The sequence below is a fragment of the Alligator mississippiensis genome, chromosome 5, assembly GCF_030867095.1.
Source record: "Alligator mississippiensis isolate rAllMis1 chromosome 5, rAllMis1, whole genome shotgun sequence".
Classification (NCBI taxonomy): domain Eukaryota; kingdom Metazoa; phylum Chordata; order Crocodylia; family Alligatoridae; genus Alligator; species Alligator mississippiensis.
The window spans coordinates 30,988,083-31,004,878 of NC_081828.1; the positions used below are offsets into that span (position 1 = coordinate 30,988,083).

Consider the following 16,796-nt stretch of genomic DNA (forward strand, 5'->3'; position numbering starts at 1 on the left):
TCAAGTTGCTGTTTTCGCTTTCAGTCTTTGGTCCAGAGAGGCATACGCTTGCCCTGTGCAAACAGCCTTTCCTAGCACCGGACAAAGGCTGTCCCTTGTGAAACCAGCCTCTAAACCATATGGTCTCTATCGTGCCACTCTGCCCTACTTATTACCAAGTGTCCAGACATGGAATAGTTCCACAAAGCTATTTGGCCCAAGTTTTTAAGGCCCTGGGAAAAACAAACAAACAAAACTACTGTTTTTTATATAAGGTCCCTGATTGATTAGGGGCAGTGGTACAGTCCTTTTCACCAACCATAAAAGGACAGAACGAGGAGGAGGAAACAGGAAGGGAATAAATCTAAAAAGTGGGTAAAGCACCTTTAGGGTGCAGGCAGAAGTGCAGGTCCCTGCAGTAACCAAGGAGGAGTTGTAGGAAGATTTCAAAATGACTTGGTGTGATGTTCTTAACTTGTTAGGACTGGGCACTGTCTTGATTGGCAAAAAGGAGTATTTTCAATTGTATTACCTCAAATTGAGGTAGTTTAGCAGGACCAAAAACCCTTCACACTTGTTAAAATGCAGATTATTTCTCTGAACTAACACCAAATAGAGACGCCTCCCACTTTGCTAGGCCTTTTATCCATTGCTTTTGTTGATTACTTTAATAAAGCATTGCTACATTGATTCACAGATCTCTTCCCTTGGCATAGAAAGGAACGAGGACTTGATTTTTATAAAGGAAAGCAAAGCTTGCATTCCACAGAAAACAGTAAAATCTGCATTAAAGAACAGAATTTCACAAATCCAGATTTTTTGAATGGGGGTACAAATCTAATAAATACATTAAATTTATCACTAGACTCTCTGAAGCCTCATTTATCTATTATTTCAACCTAGGTAGATTTTGAAAAACAAATGTAAAGTGGATTGCCCTGATTAAAGATTCAATGTAACCAGCATTTAAAATTTAGAAAAATCACCCCTTTTTAAAGAAAAACCCAATTGGATATTAAATTAATGCTGTATAAAAATCTTGACACCGTACTTTAATAATAGTTTGCATTTATTTTCTTTCAAAAATAACAGAAGTTGGTCTGCAACAGAGCTGGGTAATTATTTCGGGTGGAGGGCCACTCAACAAGTTTTGGTGAGCTATCAAGGGCCACATGGGTAGTCCTGGCCTTTGACGGTTGCCCCATTCCCTTGTTGCCATCTTGGGACCAGAAGTCCCAACCTTAACCCCTGACCTTTGCCACCAGAAGTCCCTTCCCTTGCCCCCAGAAATACTCCTTTTGAGAGGGGAGGTTTGCCATCTTAGAACCAGAAAAAAACTAAATCATACACTAAAAGTCAAACACCTACTATAACTTATTTTAATTTTATTACAAAAAATATTTTTGTCATGTTTTGTGTTTGTGTAGTGGTGACTGCATAATAACTCAAAAATAAATTCTTAGTCTTATATATTGTGGGGGGAAGTTGTATGGTAGGGTGGGTATGTGTAGTATGGGTGTGTATGGTGGGGTGTGGGTTTGTGGTAGGATGTAGGTACGTGTGTTGGGGGGTTATGTATATGTGGGGGCAGGGTGTGGATGTGAGGGAAGGTTGGGGGGACTCCCCGTATGGTGCAGCAGTAGGTGGGGAAGCAGTTTTCCCTCCCCTGTAATGTGGCCCCTGAAGGGAAGGCAACTGGCTCCAGTGCTTGAGGCTTCCCTCTGGTGCTACGCAGCCCCGGCAGGGAAGGCAGCTGGCTCCAGCACGCTGGGCTTCCTTCACTGCTGTGCATGTGGTGGGGCACACCAGCAATACAGGTGGCCCAGCGGAGACTGCACCCCTCGCTGCAATGTGCAGCTCTGGCCGCAGCTGCATCCCACCAGGTGCCTGCACCCTAAGCACCACCCCCCCCGCTGCTGCTGCCACCGCCTGCAGGGGCTGCATGCCATGGGGGAGGGCAGGAGTGTGGGGGGAATGTGGAGGGGTCCCCACACACCCCCCACTCTCCCTCATACTGCCCACCCAAGCTCCACGCTGCCGCCGCCCCATCCCCCTGGGCACAGGCTCTGCACTGCTACCAGCCCCAACCCCACGCTCCCACCCAGCTGTAGCCCCACCTCTACTGCTTCCCAGTCTGTTGCCTGGAGCAAGCAGGAGACTGGAGAAGCAGAGCAGGTCCCTGGGGGCTGCAGCAGTGGCAGCAGCACCCTTGCACTGAAGCTGCATGCTGGTTGTCCAGGCCCTTCTGCCCATGAGGGTGGGAGCCAGGCAATAGGGTACATTTTTGGGGCTGCATGTACACGTGAACGCCTCACTCCCCGCCCTTATGGACAGAAGGGCTGGGCACAGCACAATTTCTTAGGGGGCCCCGCAGGACAGATGAAAGTGCTCAGAGGGCTGGATCTGGCCTGTGGGCCATATTTTGTCTGCCCCTGGTTTGGAAAGAACTTCCAGAGATCACCTAGTGGCTGTTCAACCCCCTGCCTGAAGCAGGATCATCCCTATCCAAACCATCCTAAACAAGAGAGGCTTAGGGGGCGGCGCAAGACACACAGGTGAAAGCCTGTTGCACCCCCACACTTCGAAGCCCCCCAGCAACCCCCAACAGGTGTGGAGCGCCCCCACCACCCCCCAGCAGCAGCCGAAGGCAGGCAGGGCCCGTGGTGGGAGGGGAATAGCTCAGCTCAGCTGTGGGGAGGCGACTAATTAGGAGCCAAGGAGGGCCTCACCCCGCCCCGGCCCTTACTTCGCCTAGCCCCCCAGGGAGTCATGTGACCGGAGCCTCACGAACAGGCCGTGCAAACAGGCACGCTTGTCTGCCCGGTGCACAAGTTAGCTCAGAGTTTGCGCAGGAGGGCGAGCAGGAGGGCCCGAGGCCCTGCCTGTGAGCCTGCTAGGATAGGCATTCCCAACCGTAGCCGGCCTACCAGCAGCATACTGCAGATGGTCACACGCAGCACCCCGAGGGTCCCCTCAGGGTCTGCGGCCCCTGCTCCCTGGCTCCTCAGAGGTCTCTACCCAGACTGAACCCATGGTTCCGGGCTCCATGCAGACGGAGCCCCTGGCTCTAGGCTGCCTGTCACTTTTTCAGGCTCTGGGGTCTGGAAGCATGGCCAGCCCTCATTGTGGGGTATGCTTCCTTTTGGGGTCTATGGTACGCAGCTGGAGGAGCTCCAGGCTGCAGTCCAGAGACTGTGTGCCATCAGGGACTGTGAGCAGGAGATCAATTCGTACTGCCAGGCCCTTCTCCCCCAGGAGGCGAAGGGTAGACCACAGTCACCCTTCAGGACAAGGGAGGACACCGGGACCTCCCCTTCTGTCCAGCCACGGGGATGGACGAAGGTGGTCAAGGGCCCCAAGGCCTGCTGCACCAAGGTCTCTGCCCCACTGGAGCTTTGCAACAGGTATGAACCTCTTGCAGCCCCAGCAGGCAACACAGGCTCAACTGTAGCTACCGCCCCCGCTCTCCCCAAGACAAAATGCAAAGTGTTTGTCATGGGAGACTCCATCCTGAGCGGGACTAAGGGGGCAATCTGCCGCCCTGATCCCTTGGCCCATGAAGTCTGCTGCTTCCCAGATAGAGAAGCCTCTATCCGAGACATTGTGGAGAAGATCCCTAAGCTCCTCTGGCCCACTGACCACTACCCTATGCTCCTCATCCATGTGGGTACCACTGACACAGCTCCGAACACTCCCAGCTGGGTCATGAAGCACTACAGGGATTTGGGAATGGGATTTAAGGGGTTGGGGGTGCAGGTGGTGTTTTCCTTGATCCTTCTGGTTTCGGGCTATGAGCTGAGGAGGGGGAGGGGGATCCAAGTAGTGAACCAAAGATTGCGGCACTGGTGTTATCAGGAAGGCTTCGGCTTCCATGACCACAGTCCGCTCTGGTGAGAGAGGCAGTGAGCTGCTGGGAAGGGATGGCCTCTACCTCTCCGCTGGGGAGGAGGCTCTTCTCAGCCAGACTGGCTGACCTGCTCCACCGGGCTTTAAACTAATCCCACCGGGGGGTGGGGGTACTACCACCACTGCTGGCCCCCTGGGCAGCCCTTGCAAAGCCATCAGGCCAAGGCGCTTAAGGGAGCCCACCCCTGCTCCAGCCCTGGAACAATCTGTGGGCAAGGCTAGGGCCCCCAAGGGGACACTTGTGTGCCTGTACATGAATGGCAGGAGCTTGGGGAATAAACTGGAGGAACTTGTCCTCCTGCTCAACACAAATAATTACAATGTCATAGGGATAACGGAGACCTAGTAGGACTCCACCCATGACTGGACCACGGGTATAGATGGCTATACCCTGTACAGGAGAGATCGAGCGGACAAAAGGGACAGGGGCATGGCTATCTATGTCAAGGAGAGCTACACGTCCCTGCAAGCCAACATTAGTGCCCAGGGTGGATGACTGGAGACCCTCTGGGTTAAAATCCGTGGGGAACACGGCATAGGGGATGCGATGGTGGGAGTCTACTACAGACCTCCCTCCCAGAATCAAGAGCTTGACCAGGAGTTTGCCAGGGAATTGGCTGAGGTCACACACTCCCAGTGCACGGTTGTCATGGGAGACTTCAACTACCAAGACATCTCATGGGAAGAGCGCTTGGCCAAATCCAAACGGTCACAAAGATTTCTCACGTGCGTGGATGAGCTCTATCTGATGCAAGAAGTCTATAGGCCAACAAGAGGTGAAGTGCTGCTCGACCTGGTACTGGCAACCGGAGATGACCTAATCAGTGGCCTAATGATCGAAGGGAAGCTGGGTGACAGCGACCGTGAGCTGATCACCTTCACCATCCGCCGAAAACTGGCAAGTCAGTCAGCAATACAGAGGCCCTTGACTTCAGGAGCACTGACTTTGACAAGCTCAGGAGACTTGTAGGTGAGGCCCTAAGGGACCACGACCCCAAAGGGAAGAGAGTCCAGGAAGAGTGGTTACTCCTCAAGGGAGCCATCCTAGATGCTCAAGCTAAGGCTATTCCATCTCGGAGGAAAGGCAGCAAAAGGAGCTCAGCGGCCCCTTGGCTCAACAAGGAACTAGCGGACCTCCTGCGTCTAAAAAGAAAGACCTACAAAGGATGGAGGACAGGATCCACCTCCAAGGAGGAATATACTGCACTGGTCCGGACCTGCAGGGAGCGAACCAGGGAAGCCAAGGCTGTGATGGAACTCCAACTGGCTACAAGTATCAATGACAATAAAAAGTCCTTTTTTAGATATGTGGGGAGGCAGGGGAAAAGCAAGGGCAACACTGGACCCCTGCTAAACCAGAAGGGATAACTGATGACCGACGCCCAGGAAAAAGACAACTTACTAAATGGGTACTTCGCGTCGGTCTGTCACAAGTCCCATGGGACACCCGGGTGAGGGTGATTCCTGGCCCTCCATTAATGCTGACTTCGTGAAGGAACACCTTGAAAGGCTGGACACCTTCAAGTCAGCCGGCCCTGACAATCTACACCCCAGGGTACTCAAGGAGTTGGCTAGCATCATAGCCCAGCCCCTGGCATGGATCTTCGAGAACTCCTGGCGCTCTGGTAAAGTGCCTGAGGACTGGAAGAAGGCCAATGTGGTGCCTATCTTCAAGAAAGGGAGGAAAGTGGACCCAGCAAACTACAGGCCCATCAGCCTGACCTCTATCCTGGGGAAGGTCTTGGAAAAGATTATCAAAGAGGCCATTCTTAACAGACTGGCTGATGGCAACGTCCTAAGGGATAGTCAGCACGGGTTTGTTGCGGGTAGGTCGTGCTTGACCAATCTTATTTCCTGTTACAACCAGGTGACCTATCACGTGGACAAGGGAGAGGAGATTGATGTCATATTGACTTATATTGTTCAACATCTTCATTAATGATGTGGACATTGGTGTCAGAAGTGGACTGGCCAAGTTTGTCAATTATAGCAAACTTTGGGGTAAAGCATCCACACCTGAGGACAGGGGGGCAATCCAGGCTGATCTTGACAGGCTCAGGAAATCGGCAGATGAGAACCTGATGGGTGTTTAACACTGAAAAATGCAAGGTTCTCCACCTTGAGAGGAAACACCTGCAGCATCCATATAGGCTCGGCAGTATGGACTAGAGGGACTTGGGGGTCAGGATTGACCACAAGATGAACATGAGCCTTCGATATGATGCCGCACCTAGTAAAGTGAGCAAAACCCTGGCTTGCATCCATAGATGCTTCTCAAGCAAATCTCAGGACGTCATTCTCCCATTGTACTCGGCCTTGGTGAGGCTGCAGCTGGAGTACGCGTCCAGTTTTGGGCTCCACAATTCAAAAAGGATGTTGAGAAGCTTGAGAGAGTGCAGAGGAGAGCCACACGCATGATCAGAGGTCAGGAAAACAGACCTTATGACAAGAGACTGAGAGCTATGGGACTCTTCAGCCTGGAAAAGCGCAGGCTCAGGGGTGATCTGATGGCCACCTATAAGTTTATCAGGGGTGTTCACCAGGATCTGGGGGAACGTTTGTTCATCAGAGCACCCCGAGGGATGACAAGGTTGAATGACTATAAATTCCTGCAAGACTATTTCAGGCTGGACATAAGGAAGAACTTCTTTACTGTCCAAGCCCCCAAGGTCTGGAATAGCCTGCCATTGGAGGTGGTTCAAGCACCTACATCGAACACCTTCAAGAGAAATCTGGATGTTTATTTTGCTGGGATCCTATGACCCCAGTTGACTACCTGCCCCTGGGGTACGGGGCTGGACTCAGTGATCTTCCAAGGTCCCTTCCAGCCCTAATGTCTATGAAAGCTATGAAATCCATAATCTAAACTTCATAAAAGTACCATCAACCCTGACACAACACAAGACAGAGCACCATATCCTGCCACAGGTAATGCAGGGAAAATATGGCAGCCAATGTTCTTTTTCTATTATAGGCTGTTAATATATGCTCAAGAGATCCCAGGTAGAGGGCCATGACCCCTGCTACAGAGGAAGGCAAAAACACCCCATAGTCCTTCAATCTAACCACGGGGTAAAATTGTGACTAATGTTATTAATCAGTCTCCTGCTGGATTAGATGTTCACAGTCCACACTTAAATTTGTTTGAACTAAGTTTTTATTTTGAAATAAAAGGAATATAAGAATGATAAATACCAAAAAATGATAAATACCAAAACACAATAGTTTTAGTTTCTGTCAGTCCCCATCAGCAACAACTTTTCACTAACAGTCAGCAGGAAAGAAAGATTACATAGATTTAGTTAAATGTTTTTCTATAGATGTCAAAGTGAGGACAGCTTCCTGTATGAAAAATAGCTTCCGCGTCATTACCTCTCCATACAACTTTTGAAGATTTTGGATAGCAGCATCTACAACAATGTGCCATATCAGTACTATCATTTTGAATTATATTAAATTATACTAAGTTATTCAAATTCATTAAAATATGTTGATATGAAGATATAAACATTATTGACTTCTGTAAGGCACTGAGGCATTCGTTTCAGAGATAGGCAAAAATTCCAACAGTATATAGTCTTTATCATTAGACTAAGATACTACAAGAATATAGAATTGATCTATACGACAGAGAAAATGCTTTCTTTTTTATGGTATATTCATACTGGGACATTTGTTTAGTTTTGGCACAACTGACACTTCAGTGAAAAAAGGCAGCTGTATGCCTTGAGGCTCCCCATTTTCTACTGCACCTGCACCTTTGGACCCAGTATAAGGCCCCCGGCCGATATTAAAACAATAATGCAGTTGGGATCAGAGGAATTTTATGCCCCATGCCAAACATCGTGCCTCCTGCCGTGCATTTCTGGCATGGCAGGAGACTGACATTTGTGATGGGGTTTTAAAAAATTCGTCTGATCCCAAGTGAGCCACTGCTCAGCTGACCCCAGCCTGACCCTGCATATTGGGCAGGGGAGGCTCTGTCCTGGACACACACAGCTACCCCCAGCCACCAGTAGATTCCAGACCAGAGGCTCTTCAGGCCAGGTCCAATAATTACCTGATTGTCAGACCCAGCCCTGGCAGCCCTAGTTGGGTCAAGAGGAGGTACAATGATCAACTGGGCCCTGAAGCCCCAATGCTCCCAGGTCCAGTTTGAGACCCTAGATTGGGAGGGCCAGGTGTGACAATCAGCTGATTATCAGACCCAGCACCAATAGTTCTAGATTGATTGAAGAGCCTGGGCTGTTGGGGCAAGGTCTGACAATCAGCTGATTGTTAGTATGGCCCTGGGACAGCTCAGCTGCAGACATGGCTTTTAGAAATCCCCAGCCACTGAGACCTTGGAATCAGGGAATCTCTCCCTCATCTCAATGTCCCCAGGGCATTTAAAAACTGCTAGTTCAGCCTGGCTCCCCGCAACCGAGCATTTTAAAGTGCCTTGCTCTGCAGCCCATATGAGCAGAACACAATTATGCCATAAGTATAACATGTGCCAAGATGCTGATACAGACAGTCTGGTATCATAATATGTTTGTCATGTTACAAGCTGAAATGCATGAAGAAAAATTATACTTTTCTTCATGCTTGCACTTGAACTAGCACTCTGGAAGAGATCTTTCTGAAATGTTCTCTGGGCAAATGTCCTACAGTTTCTTGCACATCTTCCAGACAGAATTTACTGTGGGAATTTTCAGTATGATGGGATTTGGGAAACATGAGGTAGCTTTCCCTGGAATTTATTTCCCCAGGATGTATGTGATAACTCACAGGCAGCAAATTTTATTTCCAAATAACTTTTTCAATATGGAGATCAAAGGTAACAGTCTTCATCTCCTTTAACAAAAAAAGGTTTCTGATGAATTTCTTGTGATGGTGTTAAGCATTGGATGACGGAACAATGAAGGAGGTTCCAGCTGTTGAGAATGGGTGTCCAAGGCCACGGTGACAAACTGACAAAGAAATGTGGCAGCTGCTGCCAGCTCAGCTGTGGGTAGTAAATTTACTTTTGGATGAGACACTTTTTGTTCAAGCCCATGACACACTGGTAGTCCTTAAGATTTTGAACCCCAAGCAGAACAAGGAAGATGATATTTTGCAAATATGTACTAAGCTTGTTCCAACTCTACCTTACAAGATCACCTTAGCATCTAATGAAGTAAGCTGCTGCTTACGGAAGCATAATTCACCTCTGATTTAGTTAGTCTATAAAGTGCAAATCTACCCTACCTTGCACCAATATAAAAGTCATGGAAAAAGAACACAGCAATCTCCTCCCAGGAGCTACTCTGGACTGCTTTTAGTCAGGTGGGAACCAGTTTGGGGATGATGAAACATCCAGAACCTCCCTGATGCATGCAAGAGGTGGCAGCTGGTGGGAATTCTCCATGAGAACTCATCCACTTCAGGATTTGCCCTTCTCACTCCCTCAGCCCGAAATAGTCAAGTTTCACCAACCTCAACTGCACAATACAATGCCCACGCTCTTCAGTTTTCCTGAGATTTTATTTAAGGATATATTTTGATGTAGAGTTAACAGTGATAAACAACTGTGAAGGGACTGCAGGAGTAGGTTACTTCATTGACTGTATATTTAAGGATTGTCAAGGTGCATCTTGGACTAGCTCTTTTTTTAAAATGTATAAATACATAAGTAAAGTCTTACATCATCTGCTACTTTTAGAACTTTATTGAAGATCAAGCACTTTCACAAATAGTAAAATTTGACAACTGTGGGAAATTAAAACAGAAATAATGGTATGTAGCACAGTTACCTATCTCTCAAAAACAGCATTGATTGAATAGTGTAAACTTCATTTTGGTGTGTAAGAAAATCAAAACAAACAAAAAAAACCTCCTTCTGCACAAGGACATAGAAACCACCTAACCTATACCATATCTTAATTTCCCTCTGCATCAGACTACTGTAGTTTATGGAATCCAATGAATTTACTTTCAAATTCTACTATTCCTTTCTACTATTACTTTCAAATTCTACTATTTCCCACAGGTACCCATATTTCTACAACAGAAGCAGCTCCTACTTCCTCAATTCTTTTTTCTGTTAAGTCTTAATATTGACACTTTGGGTTTTTTCAACTTCCTAGCAAACCTTTTTTTATTTTTCTCAAAAGCATAGGCTCCCATGTACATTTTGGGAAATAGCCAACAGTTTGGAAAAGACTGAAAATGACTCCTTGAATCAGATTATTTGAATTGAATAAATCACCATTTCAGCTACTCAGCCAGTGGCAGCACAAAGTTGCTTATTATTTCATATCCATCATGTATTGTATTAAGTAATCTGCTTTTAAATGCATATAATACTTATGTCAGAGAGCACTGTTAATCAAAATTAAGCTATCTGTTTACTCCACTTCTTCAGGATCATCTCTGCTGCATCCAAAGTGCTGTCTTGCTGCAAAAACAGAAAACTGCCATTACAGTACGTAGAATTTCCCAAATCAGCCATTTTTGTCACAATCCAACTCAAGAAATTTCAGACAACTTTTTGGCTTTCCTTGGCGTCATTACAAAAAATGCAGTGGACATAAGTATATAGTTGTGCAGCCATGTCTGCTCTATTTAGTCATACAAAGGCATTTCTTGTCCACTAGACACCTGAATTCAAGCTATCATAGTTTACTAATTTGTGTAGACAGGGTTGGGGTTCTTTTTTTAAAAAAAATACTCATACAGCAAAGCTATGCTATGGCTGATCAAACACCTCTCCAAATGTGTGTAGTCTGGTCAAGTCTTGTCACTTAGGTACAGCTTTGAGTCACACAAGCAGTCTATGGATTGATTTGACTGGTACTATATTAAAAAACATTTTTATCCATACTGGTCAACTAGCAACGCACCAATGTCAAACATTTACTCAAGTTCATTTTCTAAGTCAATTTGCACAGTAATGTGCACACAGCTATGGTCAAGGGACTATTTCTACTCTATCTTCAGAGTTCTCCAAGACTTACTGGAGGCAGGAGAAATGATGGAAGCTGTAGTATAAGACACAGTCCCTACCACCCATCATTTCTGATTTCCTAAGAAAAGCTGCAAATGGGTGCATTAGGAGGAAGAAAAAAAAAGGTTGTAATGAAGAGATGACAGACTAATCAAGTTGCAACTTACTGATTCTGATTCATTTTTAGGCATGCTCTCCTCCACCCTCTTTGTAATTAGAGTTCTTTTTAAACCTTCACTTATTTAAGATGAGTGGAATTTCCACAAGCAGACAAAATTAATTATAAATGACATAAAAGATGATTAGGGTGAGGCAGGCAAGATGGTACAAGCTGGAATCTATTATCCCACTAAACACCAGCATGATTCCTTTAGTCTGGAGTGAATAAGTTTATCTAGAAGAGAACATGTATATTGATGTCACCTGCCTGCTCAACATGAGGCTAGCTTCCAAAACAAAGCAAGACAACAGAATACTGTTAGTAGAGATAGAGATGGGAATTTGCTAAGAATCAGCTTATGCCTGGCAACTTATCCTTCTCAGCCAATCCACCTGCTTCTGGGGTGAAGAGCCTATAAACAAAGCTGCAGTCAAGGCTACTTTGTGTTGCTGAATTTGATTATAAGCTGACATTTTGCTGTCAGAGCCTTCCACCAGAAGAGAATATAACGTCCAATCTTTCCTGTAAACCTCTATATTGATTTTTTCCTTTATTTGTTCATTGTTGCGTTTAATAAACAGCAGTACAAAAATAAACAGCAGTACATATTTTTTCAACAACAGCAGTACAAAAATAAAATAATCATAGCTGCTTAACAGCAAAAAAATCCTTAAGTTTAAACAAGCATGAAAACTCCAGTAATAGCCAACACTACTGTGAAAACAGTCTTCTAGAGAAAGACACAAACTTACTTTGATGAAGCAAAACCGTATATATTTCTCAAATTGCTCTTTAGTCTCCAGGCCACAAAATGCTGTCAGAGGAATTGCTGACAGCTTCTGAAAAATGAAATGTAATGATTTGTTTGCTACACACAAGGATAAAATCAGTTTTAAGTTAGATAATTTTGCAGCCTTGATTTCAGTACCCTCCTTTCCTTCATGAGAACTGAATGGACTCATTTCAGAATGTGTATACCAAACATCAGAACCTAAACCTGAAATGCTGAAGTCAACAGGTTCATCTTCACTAAGGAGGTTGATTATGCATTCGTTGAGCTTAGCATCTGTTTGCTAAGCCTAGACTGACTCGATCACAACACAGTGTACATGACATGTGTCTGCTGGCCAAACTATGACTGTGCCTGCACTCAGAGCTCCCCTCTAGTGGCAGAAAACCCCTTCTTTTTGCTGGCGGAGTAAAGCCAGCTTCGCCATCCAGCAGTAGGAGATCTGTAATACAGATATGTTCTGTGTGTGGAAGAAGAGCAATCACTTGGACAAAACAGAACAATAAAAACAACCTACAAACTGCATTTACAATGCGTTTAGCAGGATTTTAGCTACCAGAGTACCACAGTTCATAGGGTACAGACAGCCAAACCCCGGCCCCCTCCAAACTACATTTTGAAAACACTTTGGTTCCATCATTTTACAGGTGCATGTGATAAAGAAAAGGTGACCAAACGCCAGTATGATAGATAAAAAAAAATGACCAAACACCAGTCCGATGTAAAAAGTGCGAGGGAGTTGCGATCACAGTGTTAATGAGGCATGTGGCTGCACGGCTGGCAGTCACAGTCTCCTGACTGAAAGTCAGCTGACACACAGGGCACATTCCGATTGGCTCTCTAGCTTATAAAAGGGGAGAAATTTCTGGAACCAGCATTGGGACCCACACAACATCGGAGAGGCCTGATCACCTTCACCGAAGGTCCTGCGTCCACGGCTCCTTTCCCCCCCGGACGCCCCCATATCGGTTAATTGCATCTTTTGGATGCGAGAAGAGCTCTCGGGTTCCCTACGGTTTGTTTTGTTTTTGGAAGTTATTGTAAAAGGGAACTGCCGGCACAGAATTGTGAACGGAGCATTTATGTGCTCCACAGTGTAACTCTTATTGAAGGTGCCTACACTGGGTGCATCGACGCAAGTCCCCGTACGCCAAGTTGTAAGTAAAGCTCTTTTCAATTCAACCAGTACGCGTTTGTGCCTAATTCCACTCCATCGCTGCGGCCCCATTCCAGCTATACTCGGCACCCAGAGTGCAGAAATATTTAATTTTTGCTTTAGGGATACAAATATTTCTAAAATGTCAACCTGTGTTTGAGTCACTGAGGAAGAGAGACCTCTTACCTTGGATTTTATCATCCATGTCACAAATTTATAATCGTAAGGCCTATCCTCCACCATATCAGAAAGATCCACATCTAAAATGACAAACACATATAAGATGGAACATAATATTACAGGACTTCCCAGATTCCAGGAAGAATAAACTCTTGGCTTTCTCTATTACAACTACCATGTCAGAAAAAACATTAACAAGTCACAACAATTTTTATCTAAAAATACTGGAAAGGGTGAACTGAGTCTTGTGCTTCAACCACCCAAATCATGGTTTTGACGGCGATGTGTTGAAAGACTTCAGAAAAGTCACACAACCTCTCTGAGCTGCAGTTTCCTCATCTGTAAAATTGGGATATGTATATTGACCTATTGCCTGGGGTCATTTTCATAAAGTTGTTGTTGTCTTTATACATTTGCTATGTAAGTGCTATTATGACCAGTCAATCAAAGTTGTAAGACTAGATGCCATTCCTTTAAGGCAGTGGTTCTCCATCTTTTAAAATTCAAAGCACCCCTCAGGAAATGCCCACTCTAAAATTTCACTCATCTTTTGACTAGAGAAAAATAATAGAGCAATCCTTTTGTTGCAAAGAACTCAGAAAGGCCACAAAAGCTCAGAAGTGTTTTGAACTCTAGGGATTCCTACCTGAAGTCACTGGAGCTATCTTGTAAATCATGTTGTAGCTGTCTGCACACAGTGCAGTGCTAAACTGTGCAGTACCCCATGGCATCCTTAAAAGAATCATGCAACACCCTGGCTGAGAATCATTGCTCTAGGGCAGGGGTGGGCAAAATGCAGCCCGCGGGCCAGATATGGCCTGCTAGGCCATTGTATCTGGCCTGTGGGGCCCCTAAAAAATTTAGAAAAATAATATTTATCTGCCCCTGGCTGCCTGTCATGCAGCCCTTGATGGCTAGCCAAAACTCAGTAAGCGGCCCTCCGCCCAAAATAATTGCCTGCCCCTGCTCTAGGGGAAATTTTCCTTTGATATGAAAGCATCTTGAAGTTCCATAAGGATTTTAAAACTTTGGTATAATTTCAAATTTAGACAATAATGAAGTGTTTCTAATGTGTAAAGTAACTTTCTACCAAAGAAAATACAGTATAACCTCATAAATCCAGATATAAAAAATCCAGAATTATTGAAAATCCAGCACTTTTTAAAACTACACTCCACTGAGGAGTAGTGGCGGCAGGTCCCAGAGCAGCACAGGTGGAAGCTTGCATGCAGCAGTTGCCATCACCATCCAGTACCCTGTGCCACTGTTCCGGGACTGGCCACTGCTACTGTCGCCCCCCTTCCCCCCCAGCTCCAGGACTGGCTGCCGCTCCAGTTTTAAAAATCCAGAATTTTCACATTTCTGGCAGGTGCTCGGTCCTGTGCCTGCCAGGTTCATGAAGTTATACTGTACTGTATTTATCCAAATCCAAGACAACCCCCCAATAATTAGATTCTATACCTGGAAAATTATAAGTTTGTTATAATTTTCCAGGTATAGAATCTAATTAGCAGAAGGTCAGCCTAAATTTGTCCCACACATAGCTGTGGTGGGGAAAGCAGTGGCAGGGGGCAAGGGGCCAGACCCCTACCCCCTGCTCCTCATCCCCCTATGCCAGTGCCTGCCCCACTATCTATTCCCATCCCCTGCTCCCCTCTGCAACCTGCCTCATCCACCTCTTGCTCCCCCTGTTCCTGCCCCTCCTGGGGCAGTCAGCAGCAATGGTAGCAGCTCCAGCCCAGGCCCAGGGCAGCCTGCCCAGGGAGAAGTGGCAGCAGCTCCCATTTGGGCTGGGTCTAGGCTAGATGGACTGGAGCTAGAGCAAAGGGTAAGATAGGGGAGGTAGGCTGCAGAGGTTGGGGGAGGCAGGCACAGGTACAGGCACAAAGACTGCAGGTGTCCCGTCCCGTGTCGTGTGTCGTCCCCATCCCGTTGTGTCGTTGTCTCTCCCCCTCCCCCCCCCCCCCCCGCCCTGTGTTATATCCCATGCTCCCTGGGCTGATTGCCCACTCCCCTGCCAAATGAGTCATTCCAGTCTGGGACAGGCTCTGGCTCAGCTCTAGCTTCAGCCCCGATGCCAGGGCCAAAGCCAGAGCTGAGCCACCACCTGCCCCAAGCCATATTCAAATCCAAGATGAAGCTTTCCCCCCTCAATGCTAAATTGGGGGGGGGGACAACACACAGACGGACGACCTCGTATTGGATTTGAGCCAATACCGTAACTTTTTTATATATGGGTCCAAGATATTAAACTACAGATCAGCAATTCTCAAATGTATTTTAGACCTTCATAAAGAAGTCCTTTTCAGTACCGTCTCTCTCTTGCAATTTCACAACCTCCCTATAAGAACCACAGGATTTGGTTAAATGAAAAGTAAAGGTAGTAATTTGAAATCCCATATAACTCTAAATTGGATTAATGGATTTTGTTGAACCTTAAAAAAAAACAACACATTAGGCCAAGACCAAATATGTAAAATTTCAGCCCTAAAAAAAATTGCTTTAAAATGAAAAGGAGGAAGTTAAAACTGAAGTTACATTTTAACCTTAACTACAGCATTTGATCCCACTCCTCCTTTAATGAACGTTCACTAACCTAGTGCAGAAACATCCACGATCATGAAGTATCCTCCCTCTGGTATGACAGGCTTCAATCCAACTTCTTGGAGCAACTGAGCCATCCGATTACGCTTGCCTTCCAGTTCTCGAGACAGTGAATAAAAGTAGCAGTCTGGGTCATCCATGCGTTTAAAGTCAATCAAGAAAGCTTGTGCCAAAGCCTCCTGCAAACATGATTAGTGTACAAGTGATCATTTGAGTGGGCCCTTCCTACTGAAGTCACTGGGAGAAGTTGCTGTGATGTTGCATAGTATATGAGTCTTCTCACGCTGCATCATAACATGTAATTTTTTTCATACATCATGGGAAACACCCAATAGGATTAGTCAGGGTCATAGACTCTGCAAACAGAGGAAGCCATAAACCCCGTTTTACACGTTTACACTTCAGACTAAATAACTGATGATACAGTATCACTGAATACTAGTAACCAAGCTGTAGTCGACTGGATATAAGAAATTCTTAGTACAATGAAACTTAACTGCAGCATCCTGTAATTACAATGGCTACTTGTAGATGTTAACCCCCCACAAAAAACAGTGCTTTAAACTTGGCGCATTCCCACACCAAGCCCTGCACATGCCGAGAAGAGGCAGCACTGTAGTTGGACATGGCTTGCCCAACCTCTAGATCAGGCACTTTAATGGGGCTTTTTTGGTGCTTTTATCTAATAGCTGATTGAATCACCTTTGGACAGAAGTGCCTGAAAGCCCTGCTGAAGTGCCCAATCTATACAGATGCTGCAGAGCTGGGTCAAACTAATGCGCTGCTTCTTCTGATAAAACACATTTTGGATTTTTTTAAAACACCTGCAAGCAGCCACTACTGCTAAGAAAGAAGTGAAATGGCCAGAGTTTATTCAATAATGATCAGGCTTACAGATTAACAAAGGGAAAGTTTGCAGGGTTCTAGTGTATTTCTTAAGATGTCTGTCTGGTTAACTACTCTCTAATTTGTCTTGTTCACCAGCACTTTTATTCATAACAAGCTACAATATATATACATTTTGATACCTCAAAATTCATTATTAACTTTTTCT

At 45.8% G+C, this 16,796-nt stretch overlaps 1 protein-coding gene across 6 annotated transcripts in view; it reads right to left on the bottom strand.

Moving 5' to 3' along the window:
• Positions 1 to 9,559: 9,559 nt before the first annotated feature.
• Positions 9,560 to 16,796, bottom strand: part of KYAT3 (kynurenine aminotransferase 3) — a 32,776-nt gene continuing 25,539 nt past the window's right edge. For all 6 annotated transcript variants that reach the window (XM_059728032.1, XM_014599757.3, XM_014599759.3 and 3 more), the window contains 4 exons: positions 15,735 to 15,921; positions 13,145 to 13,218; positions 11,765 to 11,851; positions 9,560 to 10,303 (listed from right to left, as the gene is read on the bottom strand). In XM_059728032.1, coding sequence (XP_059584015.1) covers positions 10,241 to 10,303; positions 11,765 to 11,851; positions 13,145 to 13,218; positions 15,735 to 15,921 — 411 coding nt within the window. In that variant the 3' untranslated portion in view covers positions 9,560 to 10,240. The remainder of the gene's footprint in view (positions 10,304 to 11,764; positions 11,852 to 13,144; positions 13,219 to 15,734; positions 15,922 to 16,796) is intronic.